This window comes from Giraffa tippelskirchi, chromosome X, assembly GCF_054371585.1.
Source record: "Giraffa tippelskirchi isolate mGirTip1 chromosome X, T2T-mGirTip1v1.2.pri, whole genome shotgun sequence".
Classification (NCBI taxonomy): Eukaryota; Metazoa; Chordata; class Mammalia; order Artiodactyla; family Giraffidae; genus Giraffa; species Giraffa tippelskirchi.
The window spans coordinates 3,104,134-3,125,755 of record NC_137289.1 but is presented as its reverse complement, the minus strand read 5'-3'; the positions used below and the strand labels follow the sequence as shown (position 1 = coordinate 3,125,755).

General features: G+C 49.4%; 1 protein-coding gene and 1 pseudogene across 2 annotated transcripts in view; one reads left to right on the top strand and one right to left on the bottom strand.

Moving 5' to 3' along the window:
* Positions 1-7,939, top strand: part of NSDHL (NAD(P) dependent 3-beta-hydroxysteroid dehydrogenase NSDHL) — a 29,588-nt gene extending 21,649 nt beyond the window's left edge. For both annotated transcript variants that reach the window (XM_081567372.1, XM_081567371.1), the window contains exons 5-8: positions 2,523-2,651; positions 4,412-4,554; positions 5,770-5,872; positions 6,627-7,939. In XM_081567372.1, the coding sequence (XP_081423498.1) occupies positions 2,523-2,651; positions 4,412-4,554; positions 5,770-5,872; positions 6,627-6,959 (708 nt within the window). In that variant the 3' untranslated portion in view covers positions 6,960-7,939. The remainder of the gene's footprint in view (positions 1-2,522; positions 2,652-4,411; positions 4,555-5,769; positions 5,873-6,626) is intronic.
* On the bottom strand, positions 657-2,086 carry LOC145535945 (small ribosomal subunit protein eS1 pseudogene; annotated as a pseudogene).
* Positions 7,940-21,622: the final 13,683 nt, after the last annotated feature.

Below are 21,622 nucleotides of genomic sequence, written 5' to 3'. Positions count from 1 at the left end.
TAAAAGTCTGCATTTTAAACAGATTCTTGAACTGGTGGCTTGTATCCATCAGCTTGTTCAACTTTAGCACCTGACTGGTCCCCAGTAGCTTCTCCAGAACTACTACCTTCACCATGTAGCTCCATGAGTTTTCCCAGTGCAAATTTGGCCTTCTTCAGCATTTTTACTTTCCTAATGAAGACAACCGGAGAAGGCAATGGCACCCCACTCCAGTACTCTTGCCTGGAAAATCCCATGGACGGAGGAGCCTGGTAGGCTGCAGTCCATGGGGTCGCACAGAGTCAGACACGACTGAAGCGACTTAGCAGCAGCAGCAGCAGCAGCAGCAATGAAGACAACATGGAGCAGATAAATAGATTGGCAAGGCTTTTCTGTGTCTTTTCCAGTGCTATCTGGAATCAGTTGATTGACCACCTCTTTCAAGTCATTTGTTTGCACCTCTCAGGTCATGATTTCTATCATCTTCTTGAGGATGGAGTAGTAGCAAACAGATGGGGGGCAGCTGATGCTCAGGCCATGCAGGGAGACTCAGGCCAATTCAGTGTTAAGCTTTGCTTCCATATGTACTGGCTATGAAAGGAAACCTCAGTGGGTGCGGTCCACTACCAACACCTGGGAGAGTCACTCACAGCTGCCCAGCTGAGGTAAGCACCCTGCTAGTGTTGGGCTTAAGAGGTCTTCCGAATCTGATTATTGCGTTTTTTAGTAGAACCCACACAGAAAAGACAGAGCAAGTAATCACTGGTAGTCTTGACATCAACGTGAGCTTCAGTCATTGTCTGCCATTTTTTGACCATGGAGCACATTTTGTCACAAGTAAGATCCATAGCATGGAAATTAATCAGGCAGTTTTTGCCCTTAACATCCTCAGTAATTAGCTTGAAGTTTTTAAATGCTACTTTGTCATTCTGCAGATCAGCAAGACTCACTTCAAAAACATGACCTTTGAGGCCATCAGATGCGATTTGGGTTCCTTGAGTTCTCATGACCAGTGTTTTTGCAATATTCCTTATATTGAACATAGCTGGTGCTTTCATATCATACCAGTCTTTTTTAGAAAATGGGCAACCACTTTCTTCTTGGTTCCTTTTTTGCCTTCTTTCATAAGGTGCTTGTTCTTGCCGTAGCATTATGTTTTTGAGATTTCTTTGTCTTGAAATACAGTACAGTCTGGTATAGTCACTGAAGTGGCAGGATCGCTCAGTGGGTAGCAGTGCAGGAAGTGGGGGTTTTATGTGGTATTTAGGGAATCTCTCTCAACAGAGATGAAACGATCATTGACTGCTTTTCTTCTCAAAGGCTTAAAGTGTTACTTCCCATATTTACATGTCTAATCCACCAGGAATTTCTGTCTGTATATGTTCTGAGGTAAGCAGAGGATGTTTGGGTGCTCAGCAGCATGTACTGTACCATCCGTCCCTTCCCTGATGTTTAGAGCATGTCTCTGTGGTCCTGTTCCCAGCTCTCATGCTCCATGGCCCTGTCTGTGCCCAGGCCCCTGTGCCCTGCCCTAGCATGAACCTCAGTATCTGGTGTAGGACAAGTCATTCCCCAACTCTGTTCTTCAGAGTTTGCTTGACTATTCCTAGCCCTTTGCTCATTCATACACATTTTAGAACCAGATTGTCAAGTTCCTGATAAAGCCTATTGGAAATGTTAGTGTAATTGCATCAAACCTAAAACTAATTTGGGAGAGAATGGACATCTTTTCCAATATGGAGTCTTGCTATGTATTTCTCTATCTCTTTAATGCCTTTCGTAGATCTTTTACTTTACTTCATAAAGGTTCTGTACATCTTTTGTTAAATTTATTCCATATACCTCACTTCTGCTGATTGAAATATCTTTCATTTTCCACTGCTATTGCATAGAAACCAGTTAATCTTTGTGTATCAGTTTTGTACTCTGCAGTTTGCTGAAGTCTAATATTTTCTGTATGTTTGTAGTGTTTTGTATATAGACATTTCCAACACTTGCAAACACTTTTTTTTCCCCAAACACTTTTGTTTCTTCTTTTCAAATCGTTATATTTAATAGTTTGTTGTTTGCCTTATCCTACCATGCTGGCTAGGACTTGCAGGACCATGTTGAATAAAAGTGATAGAGATGTGATTTGAGCTAATGATGTTCAGTTTAGGATGGGCTGCCCTTAACCGGATAGCCGAAAGCTGGGGACCCTCATAAGAAAGCACCTTCCTGTCAGATAGCATTTCACCACGCCTGTGCATGTATGCTGATGTGCCAAGGTTGTGAGCAGAAGTGTCTTCTATCCCTCAGTTGTGATAAGACGAGGGAAAATGTAAAATCCACTGTTTTAGAATGTCATACCATAATGTGTCTCAAATCCTCATACCTGCATAAGTGATCTTTGCATTGTTTTAAGAAGGCCTGAAAAGAGAAGGCATCATAGTAAAGAAAGTGAACATGTGCCATTTGATTTCCTTTCCTACGTGACCTTCATGGTGTTTATATAGTGATCATTCCTGACTCATTTTTTTGCATCTAATTTTCTCCTCTGCCAGAAACTCATTTTAACCAGCAGTGCCAGTGTCACCTTTGAGGGTGTTGACATCAAGAATGGAACCGAAGACCTCCCTTATGCCATGAAACCCATTGACTACTACACGGAGACAAAGATCTTACAAGAGAGAGTACGTACCTGGTAACTGGTTGAGTCAGTGACAAACGAGTTCCATGAACATCTGCAGGATTTAGATTCTTAAGAAGAATGTTTATGAACATGCTGTTAAGTCACTTCAGTCGTGTCCGACTCTGTGTGATCCTATAGACAGCAGCCCACCAGGCTCCTCTGTCCCTGGGATTCTCCAGGCAAGAATACTGGAGTGGGTTGCCCTTTCCTTCTCCAACGCATGCATGCAGTGCATGCTCAGTTGCTTCAGTCGTGTCCGATTCTGTGCGACCCCATGGACAGCAGCCCACCAGGCTCCTCTGTCCACAGTATTCTCGAGGCAAGAATACTGGAGTGGGTTGCCATTTCGCACAGAGTCGGACACGACTGAAGCAACATAATATGTTATTATTCTGAAGCCTAACTGTATAACTTGTGAAATAAAATTTGTAGATGAAATTCAGTTGTAAAGATGATAACAGAAAAAATAGCAACAGAATAGCCTAATGTGGCCAGATGCCACTCTGTGTGTTTTACGGGGAATTGCTTCATTTAAGCTTCATAATGACCCCTTAAGGCAGGTACTGTGATCTTCACCAGGTTACAGAAGACAGTTGAGGACAGCTGATACAGAGATTCAGAAGCTTCCTGAGGCCATGCGGCTCTAGAGCCTGCACTCAACCTCTGCTCCAGAAATCAGACAATTTATGATAATCCAAAGCGGCAGGCAAAACTCAGCTAAACACTCAAGTGTGTTTTCATTTGAATACACCTTCCTAGTACTCTTGCACCCCCTCCTCTTTAAAAAAAAAAAAATCAAGCAATGGAAGGATCTTGCTTTATTTTAAGGGAAAGTGGTTTTCTACTTGGCAAATCAGCTTCACTAGGGAGCTCCTGGTTTTAGCAGTGGTCTGGGCTACATAATGGGGACTCTGACAGTTGCCAGCTCCAGGACTAACGTCCAAGAGAGTATTACCAGGAGGACACCCTACACTGCGGACCATGGGTGTTCATCAGCCACGGGCAGCTTACCTCAGCTGGGCAGCTGTGAGTGACTCTCCCAGGTGTTGGTAGTGGACCGCACCCACTGAGGTTTCCTTTCATAGCCAGTACATATGGAAGCAAAGCTTAACACTGAATTGGCCTGAGTCTCCCTGCATGGTCTGAGCACTAGCTGCCCCCCATCTGTTTGCTATTACTCCAACTTGGAACGTTCCAGAAGAGCTCGTCTGCTGGGAAACCCAAGGGCCTCACAGTGCAGAGGTGGAGGCCTCGCCATTTGCAAGCTCCAGTCCTGGGTCTGTCCCCTTGCTCCTTGGAGTACAGAGAGCCTCCCAGAGGCGTTTACAGGCTTACCTTATTTCCAGCAGAGTGCCCAACAAGTCAACACAAGTGAGACCCCTTTGAGTAACTCTGACCATTGTGAACAGTCGGCAAGTAACTTGAACTCGCTCAGACCAAAACATGGGCAAGGATTTTGCCGCTGTAGAGTAGAAACCCTTGGTAAGGTAGTAGAATGAGTTGACATGGGCCATCTCATTTCATCGCGATCTCCATTTTTAGCAACAACCTAACAGATCTTTGGGAAGTTTTATTCCTTTTGAGACAAACCCTGTTTCTCTGTACTTTAAAGCCAGTCCTTTCTATTGGATCTTACTGGCTTTGACCCAGCTCTCTGTCCTGTGTCTTCAGATATGGGTGTTGGGGTGGAGAAAGGAACAGAGAAATAGTCTAGAATTCTTCAGTGTCTGCAACCCACACACTCCCTTCGCTCTCCTGCAGGCAGTCCTGGGTGCCAATGATCCCGAGAAGAATTTCCTGACCATAGCCATCCGCCCTCATGGCATTTTTGGCCCAAGGGACAACCAGTTGGTCCCCATTCTCATCGAGGCAGCCAAGAAAGGCAAGATGAAGTTCGTGATCGGGTAAGTTGGCCCCTGACTGCCCCCCTCTATGCCCCCCGCCCGGCCCCTGAAACAAGGGTTAGTCACTGTCGGCCCTTTTCTCCTGTGGCCTTGTCTTCTGCCTATTGTCCATTTCTTGCGGCTGCCACAAGAAATGAGGCCGAGAATAACAAAAATGGGTTCACTCCCTGTGCTGGAGTCCAGGACTCCAAAATCCAGGTATTGGTGGGGTTGGCTCCCTGTGGAGGCTCTGAGGGGGTCTGTTCCAGGCCTTGCTCCCAGCCTCACATGGCTGCCAGCAACCCTTGGCTCGTAGACGTGTCACTTCAATCTCAGCCTCCATCTTCACATGACATGCTTTTCTCTGTGTGTCTTTTCCAAAAGATCCCTCCTCTTATAAGGACACCAGTCATTAGGTTTAAGGCCCACCCTACTCTAGCGCAACCTCGTCTTAACTAATTATATATTCAAAGACCTCATCTCCAGATAAGGTCATAGTCACAGGTTCCAGGGAGACATGGATTTCTGCCCCATGAACCCTATCAGGCAGGCTGGAAAAATATTTGTGTCCATGTTTGGAAATTCAGGAAACTGACTCAGAGGGGAAACAATTGTCCCAGGGTCAAGGGCCGGGCCCTCCACTTTCCTTTGCATCTAGGAAGGCAAGGGGAGGTGTTAACATTCCTCCTCTGGGCCTCTGCAGGTGATGAGAGTGGTTCTGTGTCCCAAGTACATCTTTCCTTCCCTCCTTCCTTCTATTCTTCCATCCATCCATCCGTCCTTCCTTCATTCTCTTTTCTTCCTTTCTTTCCCCCCTTATCCCTGTGCTTTGCCACCTTGCCTCCCTGCCTCTCGCTCAGCCTCCCTGCCGCAGGACTAGAAAGAGATAGCAGAGAACTCTTGAGGCCAGAGCAACACATTAGCCCACAGTGCCCTGGAAGGAGTTGAGAGCTGCTGTCCAAACTGGAGCCCAGAGAAGACACCACCAGCATAGGCCATGCCAGGATGGGGCAGGCAGGGCTAGGGGCTTTCAGATTCATGGGTTGGCCCCTAAATATCCCTTTGGCCCTGAAGGCCCAGGAGCCCTGGCCTCCAGCACATCTTCACAGATGCCCAGGTGTACCTGGGCTGGCATTGCCAAGGTGGGTCGGCACCCTGGTTCCACGCCTAGGGGCTCTCCTAGGTGTGCAGCTGAGTGCTCCAGGCACAGGGGACTCATTCCTTGTGCATCTGCAGGAACGGGAAGAACTTGGTAGACTTTACCTTTGTGGAGAACGTGGTCCATGGACACATCCTGGCTGCAGAGCACCTCTCCCGGGACACCACCTTGGGCGGGAAGGTAATGCACCTGCTTCCACCTGCTTGACAGCGGCTGGCTCTCCTGCCCCTGTGTGTCCCTGTGATGCCATCTGCTGGCACACTGCTTCTCTGACCCTGTTTCCTGGCAGACTTACCTTAGGATCCCACTGGGCCGTGGTCAAGCCCTCTGACAAGGGAAGGTCAGCTCTTACACAGAGATGGGAGAGCACATTCCTAGGTCCCCCTTCCTTGTTTCTCACTCCCACTTTTGGAATCCCCTCCCCATTGGGGTCTCATTCTTCTCTCCTGGATTTTGGCCCTTTTCCGACTCAGAACTCTCAACGTGGTGGGGGGAGGGAGCACATTTGAGATAGGTCATACGACCCGTTCATAGCATCTGAAGGTAAGATCCATTACCACGATTAACACAGTTATTAAAATAACCAACGTACCTTCCCAAGTACAGTCTAAGCTTCACTTGAAATCCTGGCCCACAGCTAAACTTCATCACCTTCCCCACTACACTGGAAAGTTGCCTGTAGCTGCGAACCCAAAAGGCCTGTCACTCACTGGCTGACATTTGCAGACGAGAAACGCTGCACTCTGTGTGGGCTTAATCTCCACCTTACTTTTGAGCTGCCTTGTGAAGGAGCTGGGGTGGGCAGGCGGTGAGTGGCCCCTGGCTTCTCAAAATATTGGTCTTGGCTGAGCCAGCAGGCTGTGGCTGAGCTCTAAGCATGGCCCGCTCCCCACACTGCTGGGGAGCAGTTCCTAGTTTCTGGTTCTCTCTGCAGGCTTTTCACATCACCAACGATGAGCCCATCCCCTTCTGGACTTTCCTGTCCCGAATCCTGACAGGCCTCAATTACGAGGCCCCCAAGTACCACATCCCCTACTGGCTGGCTTACTATCTAGCCCTCCTGGTGTCCCTCCTGGTGATGGTGATCAGTCCTGTCATCCAGCTTCAGCCCACTTTCACGCCCATTCGGGTCGCACTGGCCGGCACGTTCCACTACTACAGCTGCGAGAAAGCCAAAAAACTCCTGGGCTACCGGCCGCTGGTCACCATGGATGATGCTGTGGACAAGACCGTGCAGAGCTTTCACCACCTGCGCAAGGTTATGTGAGGCGCCCCCAGCCCTGGCCCTTCAATGCATTCCCTAGCTGATAACTCTCTCCCCTGGAGACCAATAAACTAACCTCCTTCCAGTGATTGTCTTCTTAGCTTAGGTCTCCCCCAGCCAGTGTGGTGACAGCACATCCACCCTTCCGTGACCGAGAGGACGGTGAAGTTAGCAGACACGTCTTCTTCATGGGACTGGATGTCAGTTTCTGAAAACAGGGCAGCAGCTTCCTATTCTAAGTGTTTTGTGTTCTCTCCGCCCCTGGGTTCCTTAATCATTCCAGTGTCCCCTGTGCACAACCAAAGAAGCTGTAGGGAAGAAACAGTCATTTGCTGATTGAGAAGGGGGTCCTAGATTTATTTCCATGCAGACTGTTCAAGGAGCCACGGACGACAAATACCCTAGAGAAAAGCAGAAGTTATGTGAGGCATCAAATGTACATTTCAAATAGACACAGAGTTGAGAGAAAAAGCTTAGAACAACTGTAAACCCCCAATCCCCCCGGGGGAAAGACTGCTTGTTGTTCACCTCCTTGCATGCTCCCGAGTTCTCTCTCAGGTACAGCTGCTGTGCCTGCCTGCGTTATTTTTCATAAAGCATTCTTTCATGTACATCTTTCTTATCATCCACAGAACCCTCTTGTCCTTTTAATGGCAAGGTGGGACACTGAGCAGGTGGACAGGAAGCCATGGGAAAGGTCAGAGAGAAGAGCCCCTCCTTTATCTGCTTGGAGATGATACAGAAAGGGCTATTTCCTCACAACTCATGCTCACAGAGCCCTTTAGGGCAGTTCCCAAAAGTCAGCACATATAGTGAATTGGCGTTCTTTATTTTCTGTTGCTCTTACAGAACCTGGTTTCTTCTCAGACTCATTGAAATGTAATCTTAAAGACGTCTGGTTTTTTTTTTTTTTTTCTCTACCTCTGTCCAAGGGTGGGGAGGCACCTGGGGAGATTGGAATAAACTGAAGGTATTGTACATGCCATGCAGTGTGTGTGATACAGACTTCATCCCAACCTAGGGGGAAACTGAACTGCTAGGGTGAGGGAACACAGAAATAAGACAGAATCTTTGGCCTAAGGCACTTAGAGGAATTAAGATACATTCAGAAGGCCCTGTAATACAAGGCAGGAAATAAGACCAGGTGGTATAAGTTCCAAGGAGGGATACATGGCTTCCAGCCAAGACCGTGTAGGTTGAAGAGTCACTGGGTACAGGCCCCTAGATGATGTTTCAAGGTAAAAGGTCAGGTTCACAGCCATTGGTTTGTCATAGTTTCGTTAGCAGTGTGTTGTGTCTCTGAAGTACGGAAGTGTCCCATGACTTGGAGGAACATGGAGCAGTAGGGGTTTGAAAGTGAAAGTGAAAGTCGCTCAGTCATGTCTGACTCTTTGCAACCCCATGGATTATAGTCCATGGAATTCTCCAGGCCAGAATATTGGAGTGGGTAGCCTTTCCCTTCTCCAGGCGATCTTCCCAACCCAGGTCTCGAACCCAGGTCTCCCACATTGCAGGCAGATTGTTTACCAGCTGAGGCACCAGGGAAGCCCAAGAATACTGGAGTGGGTAGCCTATCCCTTCTCCAGGGGATCTTCCCCACCCAGGAATCGAACTGGGGTCCCCTGCATTGTAGGCAGATTCTTTACCAACTGAGCTGTCAGGGAAGCCCTAGTAGGAGTTTGGTCAAGCTAAAGAGGTTGAGTGAACTTTATCTTATAGGCCTGGGAAATCACTGACAGTTCAAGCAATGGGGCAAAAAGCCACCAACATTCTAGCCACCCTAAAAAGAGCCTGGGAGCCCAGATAGGAAGTAACACTTCAAGCAGTAATGCAGCCGTCCATGGAACTAGAAATGGAGTCTTGGTGGAAGGCCCTGAAAAGGAGTCAGCTTGCTGTAGGATTCCTCTGCTGGGTGAGAGGGATGAGAAGGCCAGGGCACAGAACAGAAGACTCCACTTTTGGAGCCACTGGAAGGAAGGTCTCAGGCCGGGAAGACTGAAGTTGGTGGACCTCACTGAGGAGCACTGAGGACCAAAATGCTCTGGGCCCCCACCTGTTTGGGGAAAGTGTGACCACCAGGGAACCACGGGCTCCACACACCACTGGAGACTTGTCAGGAAGTGGGGGCCCACCAAAGAACTGACTCTGTTTCACAAGCCCCGCCTTTGGTTCTGAACCACTGAAGTGGTCTCCCAGCAGGTCAGTGAGTCCAGCTAGAACCTCACCTCACCCTCGTAAGGCTGAACATGCCCACCTCACCATCCTGTTTTCTTTCCTGCCGCCATAGCCTTGGAGCACACATTCCTAAAATGACCCAGTCTGTGCCTCTCCCCTGTGGCACCTCTGTCTGCAGAATCAGGCCTGAGGGAAGGCCCTTGTTTCCAAGCTTGGGAACAGCTACAGACCCAGTGCTGCACGTCCATTGGGGAGCTCTCATTTCAGGCCTTCTCCCCTCCCCAGTCGGGCTGACCTAGTTCCACTCCTGGCCCGTCCACACCTGGGTCAGATATACTGGGACGGCTAAGCTGATCTGTCTCCCACTCTGATCCAGACTCTACACCTATCCAGGTGTCCTCCCCTAAAACAGATCTACACCCTGCCTCTCTTCTGACAAAAACACTTCAGTGGGGCCCGGTTTTCTCCTGAATCTATTCTGCGGCCTGTCTATGACAGCCTGTGCCCAGCCGCCCTTGCCAGCTTCTCCCCCTGGCTTGACACCTGTCATGTTCCAGCCGACCTTCTCTGCCCCTGTCATACATGCTACCCTGATTCTCCTGACTGGAAATTGTCTTTCCTCTGGTCTCCCCACCCGGGCCAGGAGCTCCTTGTGGGCAGAGCCAACCAGTGTTCCCACAGCGGAGAGTGGAGCTCAGGAAACAGAGGTCACCACCTGCCTGGCCTGGTATCCTATAATAACAGCTGCAAGCAAAGGAAGAAGCCCAAGGAACGAGGAACAGGGCAGCCAGTGGGCCGAGTTGGAGCAGAGGTTCCAGGCCTGGCATTCTTGTGTGGATTTGGGAGGTCTTGTGAACCCCATAAATTGGACGCAGCCTTTGGGGCATCTGTGAGTGTGTGTCTTTTGGCACGTGAGGCACATGGCCACCATCAGCTTTTCAAACATGACTGTGGCCCAACACAGAATTCGAGCCAGTGGGATGGGGCCCAGCAGCTGCGGAGAAGCCTGCTTTGGACGGAGGGTCCAAAGGGGACAAGCCAAGGAGGCAGAGGCCAGAGTGTGTGCCTGGGACGGGGGCCGCCCATGGCCAGCTCCTCTATCTGTGGGGTCCCTGACTCCAAACTGGGGAAGGACTGGAACCAAGGCAGAGGCTGGCTCGGCAGACAGCGCAGGAATGGTTTAGGCCTTTGGCCACAACCCTCCAAACTCTGGTGTGCATTTCTATCTGCTAACAGGAGCTCTCGGCCTCCTCTCTGCTTGCTGGGTGAGACAGCCTGGTGTTAAGAAGCTTTCCCTTCTACTGAACTGAAATGCCTCTCTCTGTGACCTCCCTCACCTTCCGTCCCTCCACCAGCCCCAGCAAGTTAGGCTTGCAGCTCCTTGTGCTCCTGAGCAGCACTCTCCTCTGCACAGCTGGGCCTGCAGCCTCTGCTTTCAACCCTCACCTCCAACATCATTTTCTCCCCCATGAAGATGTCTCTCTTCTGGCTTCCCACAGAGCCTGCCCTACATGCCATCTAAGCCCTTCCTCAATCATACGGTACTCATGGCCTTAGCTGCCCATTCTCCTCTGAGCCAGGGGCCAGGGGCTTTTGATGCATTTCTCTGTCCCTCAAGTCCTGGGTGGTGCTTACTCCTGAGAAAAGTGAAAATCACTCAGTTGCGTCCGACTCTTTGTATAGTCCATGGAGTACTCCAGGCCAGAATACTGGAGTGGGTAGCCTATCCCTTCTCCAGGGAATCTTTCCGATCTAGGAATAGAACCGGGGTCTCCTGAATTGCAGGCAGATTCTTTACAAACTGAGCTATGAGGGAAGCATAGCTGAGAAGGTGGTCAGTAATTGTCACTAGACTCATGGGCATTGAGAGGAGAAAGGCGGTAATACCCACATTGACCACCTGGGGGAGCCTCAGGCAAGGGCACTCAGGCACTGAGCACTGCTCCCAGTTCCCCAGGCCAGTGCACCCAACGTTACATTGTAGATTCAAGGGACACAGGCTCTCATCTCAGGCTTTCCAAAGTGAAGGGTCCAATGAACACAAATAGATGTTTAGGAATGGAGACACTACAACTTTCCATCACCAGCATCCACCTCTTTTCATAAGCATTGCCTAGTTGATGGTCTCAGAAGACTCCAAATTAGACTTACCTTTGGTGGGGCTGACTCTCAGTCAGCCCCAGGAGTTTTGTTCACATTAGCTCCTTCAGCCCAGAGAACTTTCTAGAGGGACCTAGGTAGAGGAGAAAAGGAGCAAAGAGTGTCCCTCCTTTTGTCTTATACTGCAGCCTACCTCCCAACTCTTGCAAGATGCCTTGTCTAGCAGGTACTAGGAGATGCACAAGCCGTTGGCTTTCTTCTCCATGGGGATGGGGGCAGGGGTTGGGGACCATCAATTCAGAAACTATTAACAGACTTCCTGCTAAGTCCAAAGGGATACACAATTGACCGAGATAGAGCCCTTACTCAGAGAGTCCCACAGACAAAGTAACAACTCAAATGCTCCTTGCCTCAAGAGCAGAGGTCTGCAAACTGTGAAGTCAGGGTCAAGTCTTGCTTGTTGTCTGCTTTGGTCAATATAGTTTTCTTGGTACACAGCTTCGTTCATTCATTTACATATTGTGGCTTGAAACAATGCAAACTTATTCTCTTAGGGTTCTAGAAGTCAGAAGTTCAACATCAGTTACACTGAAACAAAGTCAAAGTGCCAACAGGGTGGTTGCTTTTGGAGGCTCTAGGGGGAAAATCTGTTCTCTTGCCTATTTCAGCTTCCAGTGGCTGCCTGTAAGCCTTGGCTTGTAGCCGGTTCCTCCATCTTCAAAGTGGAGATCTCTGCTTCCATTGTCACATCTCTTTCTCCCCAAAATGTAGACATCTTTGGGAGCCATCAATCAACCTATAACAGTAGCTAATGAGGTACATGGGATCCCGAAAAGGATTACTCTGGCCTGGTGGTCACTGGGGCAGGAGCGTCCTGCTCCTCTAAGGTTTGCCAAAAGCAGTCAAGCATGAGGTTCTATCTGAATGCAAGGACAAGACAGTGAGACAACTCACTTAAGCAGTGGCCAGGGAGAGTTGCAGCCCTGTGGGTAGATGCACACAGAGGGTGCTGAGCAGGCCATTGAGGCAGAGAAGGTACTGGGCCCTGGTATGTGGCAGGCCTCCAGCTGGAAGAGGGGGCCAAAGGGCAGACAAGTCCTGGCAGGCTCAGCAGCCATGAATCCAGGGTGGGGCAGCTCCCGCAGAGCTTGGAGAGGTGAGGCCCTGGGTAAAGAGCCAAAGGGCTGCCTACCTAACGCTCTAACCTGCTTCTGATGGGCCAAGGGCTTTGAGCAAATTGCTAGATCCCTGGAGCCCTGTCTGCCAAATACTATTCAGATCATTCCCTGGGCTGGTTTGGCACCAAGTAATGGTTGTCAGACCTGTACAGAGGTCACTAGTATGATGGCACTGGCTTAGAAGGTGCTGAGAAATGTGGGTGGATCTGTAGGGTGGGTTCAGAAAGGCCTGAGAATCCAAAGGCCCAGGTGAACAAGTGTTTGTTCTAGCACTGCCTCCAGGCCCAGGACTAGGCCTCTGATCCTGGGGCTGGGCCTTGTGTCCCAGTAGGGGAGGGACTGGGATTTGGACATGTTCTCTGTGCCCCATTTGGGGCTGGGATTAGTATTCGGGAGAGAGAACCTCAGAGGCTGAGCTAAGGCCACATAGCCAAAGGCCATCTAGCCACAGTGAACTGAAGGGGCTCCCAATATGAGCCCTGATGGTACCGAGACCAAGCCTGTAGAGACTTGGCCTTGCAAGAGAGGCAGGGACAAGCCCCAAGGTCCCATGGCTCTGAGGGCTATTCAGGAGATGGCGCCCTGTGCCACTGCAGCTCAAGGGCTCCAGAGGTCCCTGTCCTGTTAACACGACTGTCGGATTACTCCCTTTTCCAAATCCAGTTCTGGCTCAGACCGCTGGATGTTGAGTGGCTGTTTTCAGTGTGGAGGGTCCCAAGAGAATTTCTGACATCTCCGGCCAGGGATCATTAGAGGGACTCTCCCTGGACTGGGAGACCCATGGCAGCATATAAGGGCCCCTCCCTGGGATGCCTCCTGTCCCCTTTGCTGGCAGACTCCCACGAGTCTCTTCTGGTCTGGCAGCCTGGCCAATTGAAGCCCCTCCCCGTGCCTGCTTCCTCCACCAATGGCTGTAGCCCAAGATTCCTGGCTCTTCTCCCTGAGTCCCCCTAGACTAAGGAGCCCTCCAAGACAGGGCCTGCTCAGAAACTCCCTGTGACCCTTGTCGTGCCAGCCCCATGGAGCCTACCTCTCCCCACCTCAGCGTGAGTGCTCCATAGAGCTGAGCTAAATGGAACTGAAGGGGAGGCAGAAGCTGCCTGGGGTATCAGCCAGAGGAGGCCTCTGCTGTAGGAGGCCACTGGCATGAAAACCCAGCAACGCAGTAGTGAGAAAACAGGCATGACCCAGGGCTGAGCAAATTCTCCAGGACCATGTTCCATGAATCCTAGTTGGCCTGGGACTGCCTGGGAAGAGCCAGGCTCTGTGTAGCAGTCTTCTGGGGCTAGACTCCAGTGCCCAGGTGGCCAAGCTTTCTCCCCCAGGGTCTGTAACTGAGGGAGGGCACCTAAGTCAGCCCTTTCATTGCTCAGATAAGGGGCCAACACTCAGGGATGGCTGAGACTGGTCTAAGAAGAAAAGCCTATTCATGAAAGAATACCTGTTACAATGATAATCCCCTCCTAGAGTCTTCTGTCCAGCTCCTTCTAGAAGCCTGTGCTGAGGGAAGTAGCAAGGGAAGGAAAGTCACAAGAATGAAGCATTCAAGGGCCACTGTGTTCCTCCCTAACCTCCAGTACCTCTGAACATGACCTGACATGGCAATGGGGTCTCGGTAGAGCAGGTTGAGATGAGGGCATTCAGGGGGACCCTAATGCAATAAGATGATGCCCTAATGAGGAGAGGAGAGACACAGACTGTCATGTTGATATGGAGGCAGAGGGTGGGAGGGATGCAGCCACACGCCAAGGAAAGCCTGGGGCCACCAGAAGCTGGAAGACGTGGGAAGGATTCTCTCCAAGAGGTTTCTGAAGGAGCATGGCCCAGCACATACCTTGATTTCAGATTTCTGGCCTCCAGAACTTTGAGAAGATAAATGTTGTTTTAAGCTCCCCCTTACTCCCACCATGGGTGGCACTTTATTGTGGCAGCTTCAGAACACTCCTACAAACACTTTGACACCTGTCTCCTAGTAGCCTCACCACCAGTCAGGGGCAGAAACGTGGCCCATCTTCCCATTCCAGTGTCCGTGCTCCTGGTGCTGCCTCTCAGCTCACTGCTTCCACCCCAGTCATGAATAAACAGCACTCTTCAGCTTCAAAGCACTCCGGACATACTAATTAACTCTCGGTTAATTGGATGAAATAATGTGAAGCTCTAGTGACATCACCTCCATTGTGTGCCCAGATCTAGCCACAAGCGAAGTCTGGTGACTGCTGAGCTCTGAGCTTCATCTTGTGGTAACATGTTGTGCCTTTCACAACCATCCCCAGAGCAGCAGTCTGGGAGGTCCCATTCCCCCCCTCAGCTCCACAGGCTTCAGAAAACGGCCAGCCGTGGGCACGCTTGGCCACACATGACCCTAATGGTGTCTGTGATTAAGCGTGTGTGTGTGTGTGTGTCTGTCTGTCTGTCTGTGAGGGAGAGAGAGAGAACCACACAGCCCTGAAATTGTCTTACAGCCTGCAGACACTCACATGTACCTTCAAGTATCCCACGGGAGGGCCATGTGGGCCTCTGCGACCCTCAGGGCCTATGCACCTCCTGACTTCTAGAGCCCAAAGAGAAGAATTCCCCTGACCTTTATATTCACAACCTCAGCGGGCAAGCGGTACTTGAGCTGGGCAAGCAGCTGCTTGTGAGGCTGCTAGTCAGGAGCCTGCCCCAAGTCAGAGTGGGGAGAAACTCAGACCAAGGCCCACTGGAGGTAGGGAGTAGTAGGGCTGGCACTGCCCCCACCGCACCAGGGGCCCCAAGGACTAGATGGTGGGCACACTATGGCACATGGAGTACAGGATGGGGTTGGAGTCCTAACTTGGACTCTGCCATGGATTAACCAGGTCTCCCTGACTCCATGCAGGCTCCCCTTTGTTCCCCACCCAACAACCAGGGGCTCTGTGCACCAGGTGGGTCTGCTTTTGCCAATCCCTCACATGTGTGTCCCAGCAGGTGCCCTGTGACACCATCAGTGGGAAAAAAAATAAAAAGCTGATGCTGTCCAATAACAAAGACAGGAAGGCCATCCCTGCCTAATCATCTTCCAATCCTTCAGATTATTAAAAAAAAAAAAAAAAAACATAAGAAAACCCAAAACTCCAAGTTTAGTGCTCTTGTGTTTTTCTTACTTTGTATAGAAGCTAAATAGACCCTAAAATGAATGTGCAGATCATACAGAAGTGTGCAGCTTGATGTCATCTCACAGAGAGAACATTATCTGTGCAAAAGCACCCAGGTCAAGAAACAGAATCTGGCCAGCACCCCAGAAGCCCATCTGCCAGGTCCCCTCCTAGTCACTACCTCACTGAGGGGAACCCCTCTCTTGCTATCTAGTAGCAGACATTAGGGTTTCCCATTTTTATGTTTGACATAAATGAAACCACACAGTGTGTGCTCTTACATGTCTGGCTTCTCTCACTCAACTTCTCCTTGTGTCCTCACATGATCTTCCCTCACATGTGTGTGTCTGGGTCCTCATCTCCTCTTCTTGTAAGAAGCCATATTGGACTAGGACCTCATTTTTCCTTAATTATTTCTGTAAAGATCCTCTCACCAAATACTGCAGTCACACTCTGTAAAATTAAAAAAAAGATAAAACTACATGCAAATGAAGAACTTCTGTTCATCAGGACACACTGTTGTGTTGTGTTGGTGGTCAGTCTCATTAGTTCTCAGGAAACGTAAATTAAAACTATGAGATCTAGGAGATCCAACCAGTCCATCCTAAAGGAAGTCAGTCCTGAATGTTCATTGGAAGGACTGATGCCGAAGCTGAAGCTCCAATACTTTGGGCACCTGATGCAAATAACTGACTCATTGGAAAAGACCCTGATGCTGGGAAAGATTGAACGCAGGAGATGACAGAGGATGAGACGGTTGGATGGCATCACCGACTCAATGGTCATGAGTTTGAGTAGGATCCGGGAGTTGGTGATGGACAGGGAACCCTGGTGTGCTACAGTCCATGGGGTCGCAAAGAGTTGGACATGACTGAGCGACTGAACTAAACTGAACTGAAAGTGAAAGTGAAGTTGCTCGGTCGTGTCTGACTCTTTGCGACCCCATAGACTGTAGCCTACCAGGATCCTCTGCCCATGGGATTTTCCAGGCAAGAGTACTGGAGTGGGTTGCCATTTCCTTCTCCAGAGGATCTTCCCGACCCAGGGATCGAACCCGGGTCTCCTGCATTGTAGGCAGATGCTTTACCGTCTGAGCCACCAACTGAACTGATCTAGAATTCTAAAAAAACAGAGAATACCAATGTTGGCAAGGATGTGAGGGCAACTAGAACTCTCATGCATGGCTGGAGGGAGGGTTAATGGGTACAAGAACTTGAGAAGACTATTTGACCTTGTCTACTAAAGTTGAATATGTATATTTCTCTGACCCTTATCGAAGCTGGGAGTAGGGGCCAGGGAAAGAGGAGGTAAACGTATATCCCAACCACTATCAAGGGCTGTGAGTTGAATAATGTTATTCCCAAATTCCTATCTTGACATTTTTACCCACATCCTGTTTGGAAATGAAGCAACATGCTTCTATATAACTATAGGTCAAAATATCATAATAGGAAGTTGAACATATATTGAATGTTTTGATAGGGAAAGTATTAAATATCAAAATTTGTGGGATACAGTCAAGGTTGTTCTTAGGGGAAAATATTAGCCACAAATGTGTGTGGTTATAAAAGAAAAGGCTGACATTAATGAGCTAAGTATCCCTCTCAAGAAATTAGAAAAAGAAGAGGAAAATAACTGCTCCCCCCAAAAAAAAATGAATGAAGATACAGAAATTAATGCAAAAGAAAGCCAATACAGAGGGTGAACAAAATCAATATTTTATTGTTTGAAAAGTAGCAAAACTTTGGTGAGATTAATCTAGAAAGAAGACAGAAGGTACAGGAATGGAAAAGAGACTGTGATTATAATAAGTAGTAATCACTGTAATGATAATAAGTTATGAGCAAAAACAGAAAGTTTGTAATAAAATAGAATTCATAGCAATAATGCAACTTAGAAAAGTCCAAATAGTCTTATAACTGTTTAACAATGGGATGAGCATTTAAAAGTTTCCCCACCCCATGATGGCTGATTTTATGTGCCAACTTGACTAGGCTACAGTACCCTGTTACTCAGTCACTCTTCTAGTTGTTGCTGTGAATGTATTTTATACATGTGATTAAAGCCCATAATCAATAGACTTTAAAGGAGATTATCCTGGATAATCTGGGTGGGCCTGATTCAATCCATTGAAAAGCCCTAAGAGCAGAGCTTCGGCTCCTGCCAAAAAGATCTAGCCTGTCCTTCCTCACAGCCTGCGCTACAGATTCTAGGCTTCCTAGCCAGCCCTCAATTCCTGACACTACTTCTCTTTATACATCTCCTACTGATTCAGTAGTGAATTCTATCAACCATCCAAGGAAACGATTCCAGTCTGACAAAAACAATACTTTCCAGACACTACGAAAAGAAGGAAGACTCCCTAATAATAGAATGGAAAAGGAAAATAGATCAATTCTGCTTACAATAAACACACAGACACACACATACACATTCAGCAAAATATTAGCCAAGTGGCCATAGTCAGAGGATCCTATATCCTGACCAAGCATGCTGGCGTCTTGCAGGGACAACTCATATGTCTGTAAATGATGAAATTCAGTGTGAGAAGTAAGCAGCACACCAACAGTCAAACTTTCTAGTGAAATGAATTCGAAATCAATGCACATCCTTCAGTGATCTTCATGCCGCAGAACCTAAACCTGATGAGCCGGCCTGGATTGCCTTCTGAGATTTCCCCAGGCCACCTGCACACCTGCCTTGGGAGCCGCGGTCCTCAATCTTTGGAGCACACCCGAGTCTCTGGAGTTATTTGTTAAAAATGTGAGTTGTCAGACCTCATCTCTAAGCTAAAAATGAGGAGCTCTGCATATGGTTCCCTGCAGCTCAAGATAGGCTCCTCTCAAGATAAATTTTGAGCCCTCATAGCTCAGTTAGTAAAGAATCTGGCTGCAGTGCAGGAGACCCTGGTTCCATTCCTGGGTCGGAAAGATCCGCTGGAGAAGGGATTGGATACCCACTCCAGTGTCCTTGGGCTTCTCTTGTGGCTCAGCTGGTAAAGAATCCACCTGCAATCCAGGAGACCTGGGTTCAATCCCTGGATTGGGAAGATCCCCTGGAGAAGGGAAAGGCTATCCACTCCAGTATTCTGGCCTGGAGAATCCCATGGACTATATAGTCTTTGTGGTCACAGAGTCAGACACGACTGAGTGACTTTCACTTTCACTTTTCACTTTCACTGAGAGGAGAAGTAGAATCTGTCAAATATCAAAGCTGTGTCCACATGTGTGCACTGTGCCTTTGACGGCTTCCAGAGCTAGGCATCTGTATCTCCTGGGGTGACGTCGTGGGATCCAGCAGACACTTTCCTGAAGGGTTCTGGCTGCCTCAGATTGCTGTCCAGAGTCAGCCACTCGTCACCTGTGTGGCCTTGGCCAAATGACCTAAGTGTTCTAGGCCATAGCCTAAAGGGGGCAGAAAGGGTCACAGCTCCTCTGACCTTCAGGCAAGACACCTGATGTGTGCTGGCAGCAGTCAGTGGGGAATGAGGGTGGGCATTTTTCAGGCAACCTGGGAGCCAGGGCAGCAACTCTGCCCTGCTCAGACCCACAAGGAGCCGCCCCCTCACCAAAAACAGACACCCATGGATAAGTTGGCTGGAGGCTGGTGCCCAAATTCAAGTCACTCTCTGATCTTTCTAGAAATATCCTGCTAAGAGTCAAACACATACTTTCTTTCAAATGTGGCATTTTGCACTGATGTTTAAACTCTGGCATAAGCAGCAGGTTGCATCAGCTTCGTATATTTACAAGCTGCAGGATTCAAATAATTTAATTTTGGCCAAAGGAAGAAAGCCTCCTTAGAAACTGACAGAAAGAAGGGAGGGGAGACCCCCAAGGAAATTTCTTTTTTGCAGTCTGAGCCCAGTGAGGTGATAGATGTGCAAGTTAGGAGTCCAGGCCTTGGAGACAACCCAGGCTCAAATCCCAGCTCCCAAACTCACTAGCTGTGTGAACCTGGACCTCAGTCTCCCCATCTGTAAAATGGGGATAATCATAGTATTGTTCTCAGAGGGCAGGTTTCAGAAGTGTCTCCTTTCTGGTTATTGAAATATCAATCTCAAACTGGATTTGATTCTCCTCTCCCTGCCTCCCACCCAGTGCAGCCTCCCTGAGACCATGGCTGCTCTGAGACCCTCCTGCCACTGTACTGTCTTCAGGAAATTTAAGGGATGCTGGCTCTTTCATGGGGGGGAGGAGGTGTTGTGAGCTCTTTTCAGGGTTCTTTGGGAGCATGTCCACTGTCAGTCCCCTGTCGTGGATGAGCAGGCCAGCCCCTGCTATTTCTTTCCCCTAGAAGGGAGAGGAGTAGGGGTGGGGAGGGGCTGTGGCAGTGGCTGGTGTCAATGACAAGGCCTGTATGTACCTTTTGTACATGACAGTGGAAGGTACCTGGCTGCCACAGCTGGCAGATGCCCCTAGACTGTGAGGGCCCTTAATGCCTCACATTTCATTGTCTGCCGGGGGTAGAAGAGCTCAGGCTCTTAGTGGGAACAAATCAGTCGTGTGCAAACAGCCCTGGGAGCAAGCAGGAGAGAGCCGCAGGCATCCTGTTCCCCCCTGCTCCGGCTGTCTTACTTATTCTGCTCCTGGCCACTAGATGAGTCTTGACAAATGTGACTGCTGATGCCTGATCTCTGACCCTTTCTTCACAGGCTCTTTCTTCATGGGGGCTCCCTTTTGGTTAAGCTGAACAGGGCTCCTCACTGGCCTCTGTTAGTCTACACCCAACCCTTCCTATGCTGCCAGAGGATGCAATGTTCTCTGTGGCCTCCAGTGGCCATTGCGAGCTACCTCTGCCCCCACATGCTTGGCCTCCACCCTGTACAGTTCCTCTGAGCCCCAGCCCTGTACTATCCCATGTCAGTTTGTTTCCTCCACTTGCTTGCCACACAGGCCCTCAGTCTCACTACCTCCCAAACAAGTTTCATTCCCTGACCCTCAGAAGGGCACTCCTGAAGAGTGGATTCCTACCCCCACTTCCTTCCTCAATTGTTTCATGAGGCTTCTCTAATCATTGAATAAACGATGTGTGCAAGTAACTGAAGCAAGTGGGCACCCTCTCTGTGTCTCTCTCATTCCCAGCCCAAGCTCCTTCTGGGCTCAGCCCATTTCTCCTTCTAATGTCAGTAAACACCTGCCCCTCTCTTTGTGGATGAACCCAACAGTTTAACTCCTCTGAACACTGGGAGGACAGGGCTGGTGGGGGCCTCCCTTGTTGAAGCTGGGAGTGAGGCCAGGGGAAGATCAGATGAAGTCTATCCCAGCCACAAAGGAATGTTTCTGCTGTTGCAACAAACCTACATCAAAGTGGCCACAAGATGAGCTAATAGAAGATGGACAAACATGACTCCACGTTTACTTAGCTTTATGTGGAGTCTTCATTTCATAGGGAGGGCAGCCTGCCCATGCCATTTCCCTGACCTCTCCCTCTCCTCCCCCAGTTCCTGGACCAGAAGCCCCCCTCCCAGCCCCCTCTCCACTGCATCCCCACGTTATGGTTGGTTCCTGGCATTTGAGATTCTTATCTGTTCCTTCTATTATTCTGGAACACAGGCTGCCCCCTCTTCCTCCCCCACCCTTTCCCCTAGGGGAATATCATAGAAGAATAAAAACGTTCATCTTGGAAAAACTGTGAGTCCAACTTTTACCTGTAAGGAACAAACTTCAAAGAACCTTGATGATGGTGTCATTTTATTGACAGGAGATTTCCTACTTCCTTCCCTTTCTCCCTCTGTTGCTCTTTTTGCAAACACCCACAGAGCAGCCCATGTCCCTTGTGGGTGCCACCAGGGGCCCAGACCTGTGACCCGAAGGAGCTCTCCACCACCCCAGGGAGACGAGATGTCACCTGCTGCCTCTGCCTCCTCCTTCCTTGAGGTCAGGCTCCCCTCCAGCCATCTTCCCAGGACCATCTCTTTCACTTTCCCCCACCCTCCCTCCCACAATGCTCTGCCCCCTCCCCACTGGCTCCCACCCCATCCCAGTTGATCTTCCTCCCTCCAGCACTAGTTCTTGCCTCAGGACTCAGTGACTTGTTAAGCCTCTTAGGCAGCTTTGTCTTCCCCTGAAGCCTGTCCTATATCACAGGGAGAGGG